A 13,563-nucleotide genomic window follows, 5' to 3' on the forward strand; every position below is an offset into this window, starting at 1 on the left:
GCACACAAGAGGGGGGAGGCGGATGTTATTCCATGTGTGGCGAGGTGGCGATGGGAATAAATAAAGGCAGACAGTTTGAATTATTTACATGTGTATATATGTATATGTCTGTTTGTGTATATATATGTGTACATTGAGATGTATAGGTATATATATTTGCGTGTGTGGACGTGTATGTATATACATGTGTATGTGGGTGGGTTGGGCCATTTCTTTCGTCTGCTTGCATGTGGTACCTCGCAAACGCGGGAGACAGCGTGAAAGAAAAAATAAATGAGAAATATATATATATATATATATATATATATATATATATATATATATATATATATATATATATATATATATATATATATATATATATATATATACGTATATATACATATATGTATATTTATATTACTCTTTATAGTGTTAACATAATATTTTACATATCATAGCACTAAATATTTCTCTTGTATTTCGAATATTTCAATAGGCAGAGAATGAGGGAATACCTTAACATTTCAGGAGAGACTTGGGGGGAACAGTATGAGAACGGGTCCTGGTATGGACTCATGGGACACTTAGACAGGCAGGAAGTTGATATCGGTCTTGCCAACTTGTTTATTAGCAAACACTGGTTGCAGGTTATAGACCTGACTGCTCCTTACAGAACTGAGGTAAGTTACATCAAGAAAAGGTATTTGTTGTCTTAATTGAAAAAAGAATTGGTTTAGATTCTTTTTGGAGTATATTTAAGGAGTCTAACTCAGAAATCCTGTTGGACCGTAAGAATTTCTTCGCTGGATACAAATATATTGTTTTCTTCTCATCATTGTTGCCATCAGTTTGTTGAAGTGTGGAATACTGAAATTATGAGCAAAGAGATGCGTTGAGATAAATCTATCTTTCTAAAATCCATGCCCCCTTTTTATTGCTACAAGAGTCTTCCCTTTCTTAAGAAAAATTATTTCTGGTTCCCGCCAGCTGTCTACATAGCCGTTTTCTAACCCTCGTAATCAAACACAGAGAACGGGTTTCATGATCCGCGTGGAGCCTCCGTTGCCCCACTGGCAGTCCCTGGCCTTCCCCTTCCACCAGTGGACCTGGCTGGCTGTCCTCGTTGGCCTCATTGTTTCAGGACCACTTCTCTACCTACTGGCTCGGGGCAGCGGCCAGTGGTGAGTCAGTGTGTACGCCGGGCACAAAAATCCGTTCCCCTAACGAGTCACAATGTGGCTGCGAATCACCTTGGTTCTCATTAACGAAGCAGCTGAGGGAAGTTCCTTGATAGCTTACAGATGTCCCGGTTTGGGAGGGAGGGAGGAGAAGGAGGAGGAGGAGGAGGAGGAGGAGGAGGAGGAGAGAGAGAGAGAGAGAGAGAGAGAGAGAGAGAGAGAGAGAGAGAGAGAGAGAGAGAGAGAGAGAGAGAGAGGGGGGGGGGGGAGGGATGCGAAAAGAGGAAGGTTGTGTGTGGGTAGTGAATGACGTCACGAAATCCCCAAATAATGATAATGTTAGGATTGTGATGGTGATGGTTCACAATACCACAACTATTGAGAGTTTCATAACAACAATCGTTAATGCACGACAAAGAACATGTACCTCCGGTTAGTGGGTGGAACATTATGATTGAAGACGAGCTGGAGTGGTAGTTATGAGCGATGGGTTGTTGTTGTGATAAAGGGTTATGACACTATTGTGGAGATGCATTGTGCTTCATCTAGTGTCTAGTATCTTACACTTGGACTTTGAGGAGATGGCAAGGCATATGTTGATATCACATAATGTTATTCATTCACTGTAGGGTTATGGACTCATTGTGGCTGGTTTTGGAACGGACTTTTGTGCGCCAGTGTTCAGTCAAGATAATCACGTATGTTGTTGCATGTTTGTCCCTTTCATTTGGTAGACATTAACGTTGTATTTCATTTATATTTTCTTTGTTGTTACTTTGTAAACCTTTCGTAATTTCGTTAGTTGGCAGCATCACGAGGTACCAAGGAAGTTATTCACATGTTCATTGTAAATATGGTCAACATTTCCTGTTTCGTTTATGTATTGGTCATATATATATATATATATATATATATATATATATATATATATATATATATATATATATATATATATATATATATATACTTTTTTTTTTTTTCATACTATTTGCCATTTCCCGCGATAGCGAGGTAGCGTTAAGAACAGAGAACTGGGCCTTAGAGGGAATATCCTCACCTGACCCCCTTCTCTGTTCCTTCTTTTGGAAAACTAAAAAAAAACATGAAAGGGGAGGATTTCCAGCCACCCGCTCCCTCCCCTTTTAGTCACCTTCTACGACACGCAGGGAATACGTGGGAAGTATTCTTTCTCCCCTATCCCCAGGGATATATATATATATTTTCTTTTCTTTCAAACTATTCGCCATTTCCCGGATTAGCAAGGTAGCGTTAAGAACAGAGGACTGGGCCTCTGAGGGAATATCCTCACCAGACCCCCTTCTCTGTTCCTTCTTCTGGAAAATTAAAAAAAAAAAATCAAGAGGGGAGGATTTCCAGCCCCCCGCTCCCTCCCCTTTTAGTCGCCTTCTACGACACGCAGGGAATACGTGGGAAGTATTCTTTCTCCCATATCCCCAGGGACACCAAACAGGTGACTGTGGCAGCATCAAAAAGCTTCTCTATGTATCATGGTCCGACTGCCTTGCTCCTCTTCTTCTTAATACTTCTTCTACGTCTTGTGTCCGTTGTACGACTGTCTGTCTCTGAATATATATATTCATATATTTATTTTGCTTTGTCGCTGTCTCCCACGTTTGCGAGGTAGCGCAAGGAAACAGACGAAAGAAACGGCCCAACCCACCCCCATACACACGTATATACGTACACGTCCCCACACGCAAATATACATACAATGTACACATATATATACACACATACACATGCACACAATTCACATGTATATATATATCTATATATATATATATATATATATATATATATATATATATATATATATATATATATATATATATATATATATATATATATATATATATATATCTTTGTATATGTATGAAGTAACTAATATTGGATGAGAAGAATGTAATTTAGTGTAACTGTGTTCAGATGAATGTAATGTGTTTAGTAATCAAAGTACTGCATTGGGTGAGAATAGAAACCTATCCTATCCTATTGTCTTGTATTGTTTTATCTTATGATAACAGAATGAACTCCGAGCTTTTAACTCCTTAATTGATCAGCTATTCATCAGCGAGCCTTTCACATATCACAGTAGTGTATTTTGCACATATGTATCCGGCTTGTCTTTTTCATGTCACTGGTGTTTTGTTTATAGTATCTGATGCTCAGTGATGAATATTGGCTTCACATAATCATCTGCCATATAAAAGTCACGTGTAAACTGTGAAATGCTATAATGAATACAGCTGGCGAGAGGTGTAATTGCGAGTAAAAAGATAGAGTAAGTAGTAGGATCTGAACACTGGCAAAACAGTTCATCACAGTGATGACAACTAATCTTGTATGTTGTGACTTGTGATGACATCAGTCATCTAACTCAGAAATTTGGAAATGACGTGATATGGTAAGAATGATCATACTGGATAAATGATGTTATTTTTTGGTTTCTGTCCTATGTTCTGGGACAGTTTAAGAATACATTATTCTAGTATTCAAGTTGTAGATAATTTCATGTCAAGGATACGTTAGGCATTGGTGTAGGAGTTCTGAGGACCATTGTGGTGAGTGACAGGAATGACTACCCTAGTGTAACGTTAAGCAGTGAGTGAAAGGAGAGCCTACCTAAGTGTAATGTTAGGTGGTGAGTGACAAGATAACCTATCCTAATATAATGCTAGGTGGTGAGTGACAGGAGCGCATACCTTTGTGTTAGATGGTGAGTGACAAGACAGCCTACCCTAGGGTAATGTTAGGTGGTGTGTGAAAGAGAGGTTACCGTAGCATGATGGTGAATGACAAGAAACTCTTCTACAACAGTGGTGGTGAGATCAGGAGCCTGCAGGACCTGAGCTTCGCCTGGTACTACGCCTTCGGCCTCCACTTCTGTGAGGCTCATAAGTCTCTGCCCCGCAGCACCAGCACTCAGCTCTTCGTCCAGTTCCTGTGGCTGTACACCATGATAATGACCATTAGCTACACCGCCAGCCTCAAGTCTTTCTTAATTAGAAAGAAACAACCGTATATGATACAGACCATTAAAGAACTGTATGAATCAGGCCTGGAAGTGGGGTCCCCAACAGAACTATATAAATATGAATTATCGGTGTCAAGTAATCCCTACCTACAGGTTAGTGAGCAAGATTATCTTGATGAATTACCACTTTATGGACAACTAATGATGAATTTATTCCACGTAAGACATACCTGAAACTCTGGCATACGGGGAATTACTCTGAACTGGAAGGAATGTATTATATCTAATTCGGTTCTACAAGCTACTTACATAGAAAAAAGTGATTTTCTTATGTATCACCTTAGAAATTAATGATTCTGTTCTAATGACGATTTCATATATATATATATATATATATATACATATATATATATATATATATATATATATATATATATATATATATATATATATATATATATATACATATTGGAAAGGATCACACTTTTGCGCGTGATCAAGATATTCCTATAAGTCCACGGGGAAAAAGAAACACGAAAAGTTCCCAAGTGCACTTTCGTGTAATAAACACATCATCAGGGGAGACACAAGAGAGAAATATAACAGTCAGTTGATATACATCGAAGAGACGAAGCTACGGCGCCATTTGGTAAACATGTGATTGTCCAAAACATACAACGAGCGTTCATATATATATATATATATATATATATATATATATATATATATATATATATATATATATATATATATATATATATATATATATATATATTATATTATATTTAATATTTTGCTTTGTCGCTGTCTCCCGCGTTAGCGAGGTATCGCAAGGAAACAAACGAAAGAAATGGCCCAACCCACACACATTCACATGTATATATATACACGTCCACACACGCAAATATACATACCTGTACATCTCAACGTATACATATAAATACACACACAGTCATATACAAATATACACATGTAAATAATTCATACTGTTTGCCCTTATTCATTCCCATCGCCACTCCGCCACACATGAAATAACATCCCCCTCCCCCCAAATGTGCGCGAGGTAGCGCTAGGAAAAGACAACAAAGGCCACATTCGTTCACACTCAGTCTCTAGCTGTCATGTAATAATGCACCGAAACCACAGCTCCCTTTCCACATCCAGGTCCCACAGAACTTTCCATGGTTTACCGCAGACGCTTCACATGCCCTGGTTCAATCCATTAACAGCACGTCGACCCCGGTATACCACATCGTTCCAATTCACTCTATTCCTTGCACGCCTTTCACCCTCCTGCATGTTCAGGCACCGATCACTCAAAATCTTTTTCACTCCATCTTTCCACCTCCAGTTTGGTCTCCCACTTCTCCTCGTTCCCTCTACCTCTGACACATATATCCTCTTGGTCCATCTTTCCTCATTCATTCTCTCCATGTGACCAAACCATTTCAAAACACCCTCTTCTGCTCTCTCAACCACACTCTTTTTATTACCACACATCTCTCTTACCCTTACATTACTTACTCGATCAAACCACTTCACACTACATATTGTCCTCAAACATCTCATTTCAAGCACATCCACCCTCCTCCGCACAACTCTATCCATAGCCCACGCCTCGCAACCATATAACATTGTTGGAACCACTATTCCTTTTAACATAGCCATTTTTGCTTTCCGAGATAATGTTCTCGACTTCCACACATTCTTCAAGGCTCCCGGAATTTTCGCCCCCTCCCCCACCCTATGATTCACTTCCGCTTCCATGGTTCCAACCACTGCCAAATCCACTCCCAGATATCTAAAAGACTTCACTTCCTCCAGGTTATCTCCATTCAAACTTACCACCTAATTGACTTGTCCCTCAACCCTACTGTACCTAATACCCTTGCTCTTATCCACATGTACTCTCAGCTTTCTTCTTTCACACACTTTACCAAACTCAGTCACCAGCTTCTGCAGTTTCTCACACGAGTCAGCCACCAGCGCTGTATCATCAGCGAACAACAACTGACTCACTTCCTAAGCTCTCTCATTCACAACAGACTGCATACTTGCCACTCTTTCCAAAACTCTTGCTTTTACCTCCCTAACAACCCCATCCATAAACATATTAAACAACCATGGAGACATCACAGACCCCTGCCGCAAACCTACAAACCTACATCCTCGATAAAAACTTTTCACTGCTTCTAACAACTTGCCTCCCACACCATACATTATTAACACCTTCCACAGAGCATCTCTATCAACTCTGTCATAATATATATATATATATATATATATATATATATATATATATTATCATTATTATTATTTTGCTTTGTCGCTGTCTCCCGCGTTAGCGAAGTAGTGCAAGGAAACAGACGAAAGAATGGCCCAACCCGCCCACATACACATGTATATACTTACACGTCCACACACGCAAATATACATACCTATACATCTCAATGTATACATATATATACACACACAGACATATACATATATACACATGTACATAATTCATACTGTGTGCCTTTATTTGTTCCCATCATCACCTCGCCACACATGGAATAACAAACCCCTCCCCCCTCATGTGTGCGAGGTAGCGCTAGGAAAGACACCAAAGGCCCAATTCGTTCACACTCAGTCTCTAGCTGTCATGTAATAATGCACCGAAACCACTATATATATATATATATATATATATATATATATATATATATATATATATATATATATATATATATATATATATATATATATATATATATATATATATATATATATATATGTATATATATATATATATATATATATATATATATATATATATATATATATATATATATATATATATATATATATATATATATATATATATATATATATATATATATATATATATATATATATATATATATATATATATATATATATATATATATATATATATATATATATTTTTTTTTTTTTTTTCTTTTTTTTTTTTGCTTTGTCGCTGTCTCCCGCGTTTGCGAGGTAGCGCAAGGAAACAGACGAAAGAAATGGCCCAACCCACCCCCATACACATGTATATACATATGTCCACACACACAATTATACGTACCTACACAGCTTTCCATGGTTTACCCCAGACGCTTCACATGCCCTGATTCAATCCACTGACAGCACGTCAACCCCGGTATACCACATCGATCCAATTCACTCTGTTCCTTGCCCTCCTCTCACCCTCCTGCATGTTCAGGCCCCGATCACAGTAAATCTTTTTCACTCCATCTTTCCACCTCCAATTTGGTCTCCCACTGCTCCTCGTTCCCTCCACCTGCGACATATATATCCTCTTGGTCAATCTTTCCTCACTCATTCTCTCCATGTGCCCAAACCATTTCAAAACACCCTCTTCTGCTCTTTCAACCACGCTCTTTTTATTCCCACACATCTCTCTTACCCTTACGTTACTTACTCGATCAAACCACCTCACACCACACATTGTCCTCAAACATCTCATTTCCAGCACATCCATCTTCCTGCGCACAACTCTATCCATAGCCCACGCCTCGCAACCATACAACATTGTTGGAACCACTATTCCTTCAAACATAGCCATTTTTGCTTTCCGAGATAATGTTCTCGACTTCCACACATTCTTCAAGGCTCCCAGAATTTTCGCCCCCTCCCCCACCCTATGATCCACTTCCGCTTCCATGGTTCCATCCGCTGCCAGATCCACTCCCAGATATCTAAAACACTTTACTTCCTCCAGTTTTTCTCCATTCAAACTTACCTCCCAATTGTCTTGACCCTCAACCCTACTGTACCTAATAACCTTGCTCTTATTCACATTTACTCTTAACTTTCTTCTTTCACACACTTTACCAAACTCAGTCACCAGCTTCTGCAGTTTCTCACTTGAATCAGCCAACATCGCTGTATCATCAGCGAACAACAACTGATTCACTTCCCACGCTCTCTCATCCCCAACAGACTTCATACTTGCCCCTCTTTCCAAAACTCTTGCATTCACCTCCCTAACAACCCCACCCATAAACAAATTAAACAACCATGGAGACATCACACACCCCTGCCGCAAACCTACATTCACTGAGAACCAATCACTTTCCTCTCTTCCTACACGTACACATGCCTTACATCCTCGATAAAAACTTTTCACTGCTTCTAATAACTTGCCTCCCACACCATATATTCTTAATACCTTCCACAGAGCATCTCTATCAACTCTACCATATGCCTTCTCCAGATCCATAAATGCTAAATAGAAATCCATTTGCTTTTCTAAGTATTTCTCACATACATTCTTCAAAGCAAACACCTGATCCACACATCCTCTACCACTTCTGAAACCACACTGCTCTTCCCCAATCTGATGGTCTGTACATGCTTTCACCCTCTCTATCAATACCCTCCCATATAATTTACCAGGAATACTTAACAAACTTTTACCTCTGAAATTTGAGCACTGACTCTTATCCCCTTTGCCTTTGTGCAATGGAACTATGCACGCATTCCGCCAATCCTCAGGCACCTCACCATGAGTCATACATACATTAGATAACCTTACCAACCAGTCAATAATACAATCACCCCCTTTTTTAATAAATTCCACTGCAATACCATCCGAACCTGCTGCCTTGCCGGCTTTCATCTTCCGCAAAGCTTTTACTACCTCTTTTCTGTTTACCAAATCATTTTCCCTAACCCTCTCACTTTGCACACCACCTCGACCAATACACCCTATATCTGCCACTCTATCATCAAACACATTCAACAAATCTTCAATATATAATATATATATATATATATATATATATATATATATATATATATATATATATATATATATATATATATATATATTTACATATATGAACAAAGTGCACATGAACACGCACTTTTATAGAACATACAAATTTCCAACAGCCAGGATCGAACCCGGGACCTTCTGTGCAACAGGCGGGAGCGCTTCCGCTGGGTTATGATCACACCTAATAGGGAAACGACTATTCGAATATCATGCACTTGATAGTGCTTCGTCTCACGTTGGTGAGCAATTGGGTCTACACCGGTCATTTCCCATCAGGCGCCGGGAATGGACGATGGCAGCAATATGAATATGTACATGTGTATATATGTACATGTCTGTGTATGTTTATGTATGTATACGTTGAAATGTATAGGTATGTATATGTGCGTATGTGGGCGTGTATGGATATACATGTGTATGTGGGTGGGTTGGGCCATTTTTTCGTCTGTGTCCTTGCGCTAGGTATAATGAAATAATAAGTAAATGAATGATATGCATATACATATATATATATATATATATATATATATATATATATATATATATATATATATATATATATATATATATATATATATATATATATATATATAAAACGGAAACACATATGAAGATAAGACATAGACACATGGCAGTAAACAACCACATAAAGACATGTAAAAGAAAGTATAAACTTAACAGAGAAAAATGCATATATGTATTCATATAAAATGTAAAAACACATTTGAGTTTCAGTTTATCTCTGAAGGAGTTTTTCGATTTGAATGCGTGTACTTTCATGGTTTTGTGTTTCTGTATGTATTTTGTCCTGATTTTTACGTTTTTGATGTGTTTGTGTGCTCTTTATGTGTGGGTTTTTATTTGCATTTACATGTTTGCAAAAAATTTAACAATCCTAATTGTATATTTTTTGTGTGCGTGTTTCTCTATAAGTAGACCTCTGTCTTTTTTTTTTTGTGTGTGTGTGTATTGTGAAAATATACATTTCACTAACGCTTACAGATGACTGAATTTGAACGAAGGCATTACCTAGTTCTCCTAATCTTCACAGGGCCTGGCGAAAGTCTACAGATATCACTCCGTCATAGAGAACATATATGCCCGGGTTCTGCAGGGCAAAGGCGTGCACTTTGGAAACACAATCTCTATGGAGTATATTGTGAACCGATACAGCACTCGAGGTGTCTCTCTCTTCAGGGTCATGAAGGTCAGTTGAATATTCAGCACCATACATGATCTATTCCTTGTTGTAGCTGGTCAGGTGAAGAAAGATGGATAGGGTTTCAAAATCGTAGTATTTCCAGAACAAGGTAAAGGGAAAGTTTCTGTTCCTTCGGTTGTGGAAAAGAGAAAAGATCCAGCGTGATTCCAGACAGATTTTTATTTCAGACAATTACATGATTGTTAGTAAAGGGCAACTTTACTGCTATGGGACACGAAAGACAAATGAGGTCTTTGCTATTACCTCTCATGATTGAAATACGACTGTGGTGTGTACATAGAAATTATATGAACCGATAAAGAACCGAATGGATAAGGTTATGACACCAATAGGGAACCATTAATGAAATGCAAAGTATCAGAATCCTCATCACTTGCATGTATGATACACTCAAGCATTCAAATTTCCCTTTCCATCACTGTCTGGGTCACTGGCACATGCACAGGTTACCATGAGTACTCGCACATGCACCAGCACACGGCCAACCACTTAGGTTGTAAGTACAAGGCACAAAATCGGGACAGCAGTTCCTCAGTAGACTATCGTGACGAATTCCTCAGTTAACTACATTCACTTGTTTATCCTCGAGTTTGATGGCAGGCATTGTAACTATCGTCATCAGTCATGACCAAACACCTTAAGAAAGATATTCTAAAGTTATTAGACCTACAGGAACACCTGGTGGCGTTCCTGTAGTTCTACAGAACAGTAGAGGTAAATAAGGTTGGGTCATATTCTCTTATCTCCACTCGTTCGCGCCTCCGGGTACTTGCAGAGTTGATTCTTTATCTATTTTCATTTAGTAAAGAATAATCCATGTGTTGCAGGAACCCTATCGCTCGTACAATGTCGGCGTGGGTTTGCAGCGTCACTCTCCACTCAAGAAGAAGTTCGACGTAATCATTGGCTGGATACAACAAAGTGGTCTATACGCAAAGTTCACTTATGAATCTTTGAAACTCCATGATTCACTACAGGTGAGATTTTGTACTTGGTAGATGGGTATAATATCTGCTGTTCTAACTCTGACACAGTGAAAACTGGTTTATAGCAGTAATGATAGCTGATATTGATATTGATATTGGTAATGATAATCATAATGATAAGAATGATAATAATAATGATTACAGTAATATCACTGATAACAATAATAATGATGATAATAATAATGATAATAATGATAATAATAATAATATAAATAATAATAATAATAATAATAATAATAATAATAATAATAATAATAATAATAATAATAATAACAATAATAATAATAATATTAGGTACAGTAGGGGTGAGGGTCAAGTCAATTGGGAGGTGAGTTTGAATGGAGAAAAACTGGAGGAAGTGAAGTGTTTTAGATATCTGGGAGTGGATCTGTCAGCGGATGGAACCATGGAAGCGGAAGTGGATCATAGGGTGGGGGAGGGGGCGAAAATTTTGGGAGCCTTGAAAAATGTGTGGAAGTCGAGAACATTATCTCGGAAGCAAAAATGGGTATGTTTGAAGGAATAGTGGTTCCAACAATGTTGTATGGTTGCGAGGCGTGGGCTATGGATAGAGATGTGCGCAGGAGGATGGATGTGCTGGAAATGAGATGTTTGAGGAAAATGTGTGGTGTGAGGTGGTTTGATCGAGTAAGTAACGTAAGGGTAAGAGAGATGTGTGGAAATAAAAAGAGCGTGGTTGAGAGAGCAGAAGAGGGTGTTTTGAAATGGTTTGGGCACATGGAGAGAATGAGTGAGGAAAGATTGACCAAGAGGATATATGTGTCGGAGGTGGAGGGAACGAGGAGAAGAGGGAGACCAAATTGGAGGTGGAAAGATGGAGTGAAAAAGATTTTGTGTGATCGGGGCCTGAACATGCAGGAGGGTGAAAGGAGGGCAAGGAATAGAGTGAATTGGAGCGATGTGGTATACAGGGGTTGACGTGCTGTCAGTGGATTGAATCAAGGCATGTGAAGCGTCTGGGGTAAACCATGGAAAGCTGTGTAGGTATGTATATTTGCGTGTGTGGACGTGTGTATGTACATGTGTATGGGGGGGGGGGGTTGGGCCATTTCTTTCGTCTGTTTCCTTGCGCTACCTCGCAAACGCGGGAGACAGCGACAAAGTAAAAAAAAAAAAACAATAACAATAATAATGATAATGATAATAATAATAATAATAATAATAATAATAACAATAACAATAATAATGATAATGATAATGATAATAATGATAATAATAATAATAATAATAATATAAATAATAATAATAATGATAATAATAATAATAATAATAATAATAATAATAATAATAATAATAATAATAATAATAATAACAATAACAATAATAATAATAATGATAATAATAATAATAATAATAATAATAATAATAATAATAATAATAATAATAATAATAATGATAATAATGACAATAATATCAATGTTAATAATAACAATGATAACAATGATAATAATGATAATGATAATAGTAATAATAATGATAATGATAATAATGATAATAATGACAATAATAATAATAATAATAACAATAATAATAATAATAATAATAATAATAACAATAATAATATTAACGATAATGGTAATAATAATAATAAAAATAATAAAAACAATAATAATGATAACAATAATAAAAATAACAATGATGATAATAAAAATAATAATGATAAGCGGAAGTGGATCATAGGGTGGGGGAGGGGGCGAAAATTCTGGGAGCCTTGAAGAATGTGTGGAAGTCGAGAACATTATCTCGGAAAGCAAAAATGGGTATGTTTGAAGGAATAGTGGTTCCAACAATGTTGTATGGTTGCGAGGCGTGGACTATGGATAGAGTTGTGCGTAGGAGGATGGATGTGCTGGAAATGAAATGTTTGAGGACAATGTGTGGTGTGAGGTGGTTTGATCGAGTAAGTAACGTAAGGGTAAGAGAGATGTGTGGAAATAAAAAGAGCGTGGTTGAGAGAGCAGAAGAGGGTGTTTTGAAATGGTTTGGTCAAATGGAGAGAATGAGTGAGGAAAGATTGACCAAGAGGATATATGTGTCGGAGGTGGAGGGAACGAGGAGAAGAGGGAGACCAAATTGGAGGTGGAAAGATGGAGTGAAAAAGATTTTGTGTGATCGGGGCTTGAACATGCAGGAGGGTGACAGGAGGGCAAAGAATAGAGTGAATTGGATCGATGTGGTATACCGGGGTTGACGTGCTGTCAGTGGATTGAATCAAGGCATGTGTATGGGGGTGGGTTGGGCCATTTCTTTCGTCTGTTTCCTTGCGCTACCTCGCAAACGCGGGAGACAGCGACAAAGCAAAAAAAAAAAAAAAAAAACCTTCCACAGAGCATCTCTATCAACTCTATCATATGCCTTCTCCAGATCCATAA

The 13,563-nt window shown here is 37.8% G+C and overlaps 1 protein-coding gene across 1 annotated transcript in view; it reads left to right on the plus strand.

Annotated features, from left to right (window-relative positions):
- Positions 1-542: 542 nt before the first annotated feature.
- Positions 543-13,563, plus strand: part of LOC139746760 (ionotropic receptor 21a-like) — a 22,601-nt gene continuing 9,580 nt past the window's right edge. Inside the window, exons 1-5 of the mRNA XM_071658266.1 lie at positions 543-662; positions 1,012-1,163; positions 3,999-4,308; positions 10,014-10,169; positions 11,012-11,161. Coding sequence (XP_071514367.1) covers positions 558-662; positions 1,012-1,163; positions 3,999-4,308; positions 10,014-10,169; positions 11,012-11,161 — 873 coding nt within the window. The 5' untranslated portion in view covers positions 543-557. The remainder of the gene's footprint in view (positions 663-1,011; positions 1,164-3,998; positions 4,309-10,013; positions 10,170-11,011; positions 11,162-13,563) is intronic.

The sequence above is a fragment of the Panulirus ornatus genome, chromosome 5 (assembly GCF_036320965.1).
Source record: "Panulirus ornatus isolate Po-2019 chromosome 5, ASM3632096v1, whole genome shotgun sequence".
Classification (NCBI taxonomy): Eukaryota; Metazoa; Arthropoda; class Malacostraca; order Decapoda; family Palinuridae; genus Panulirus; species Panulirus ornatus.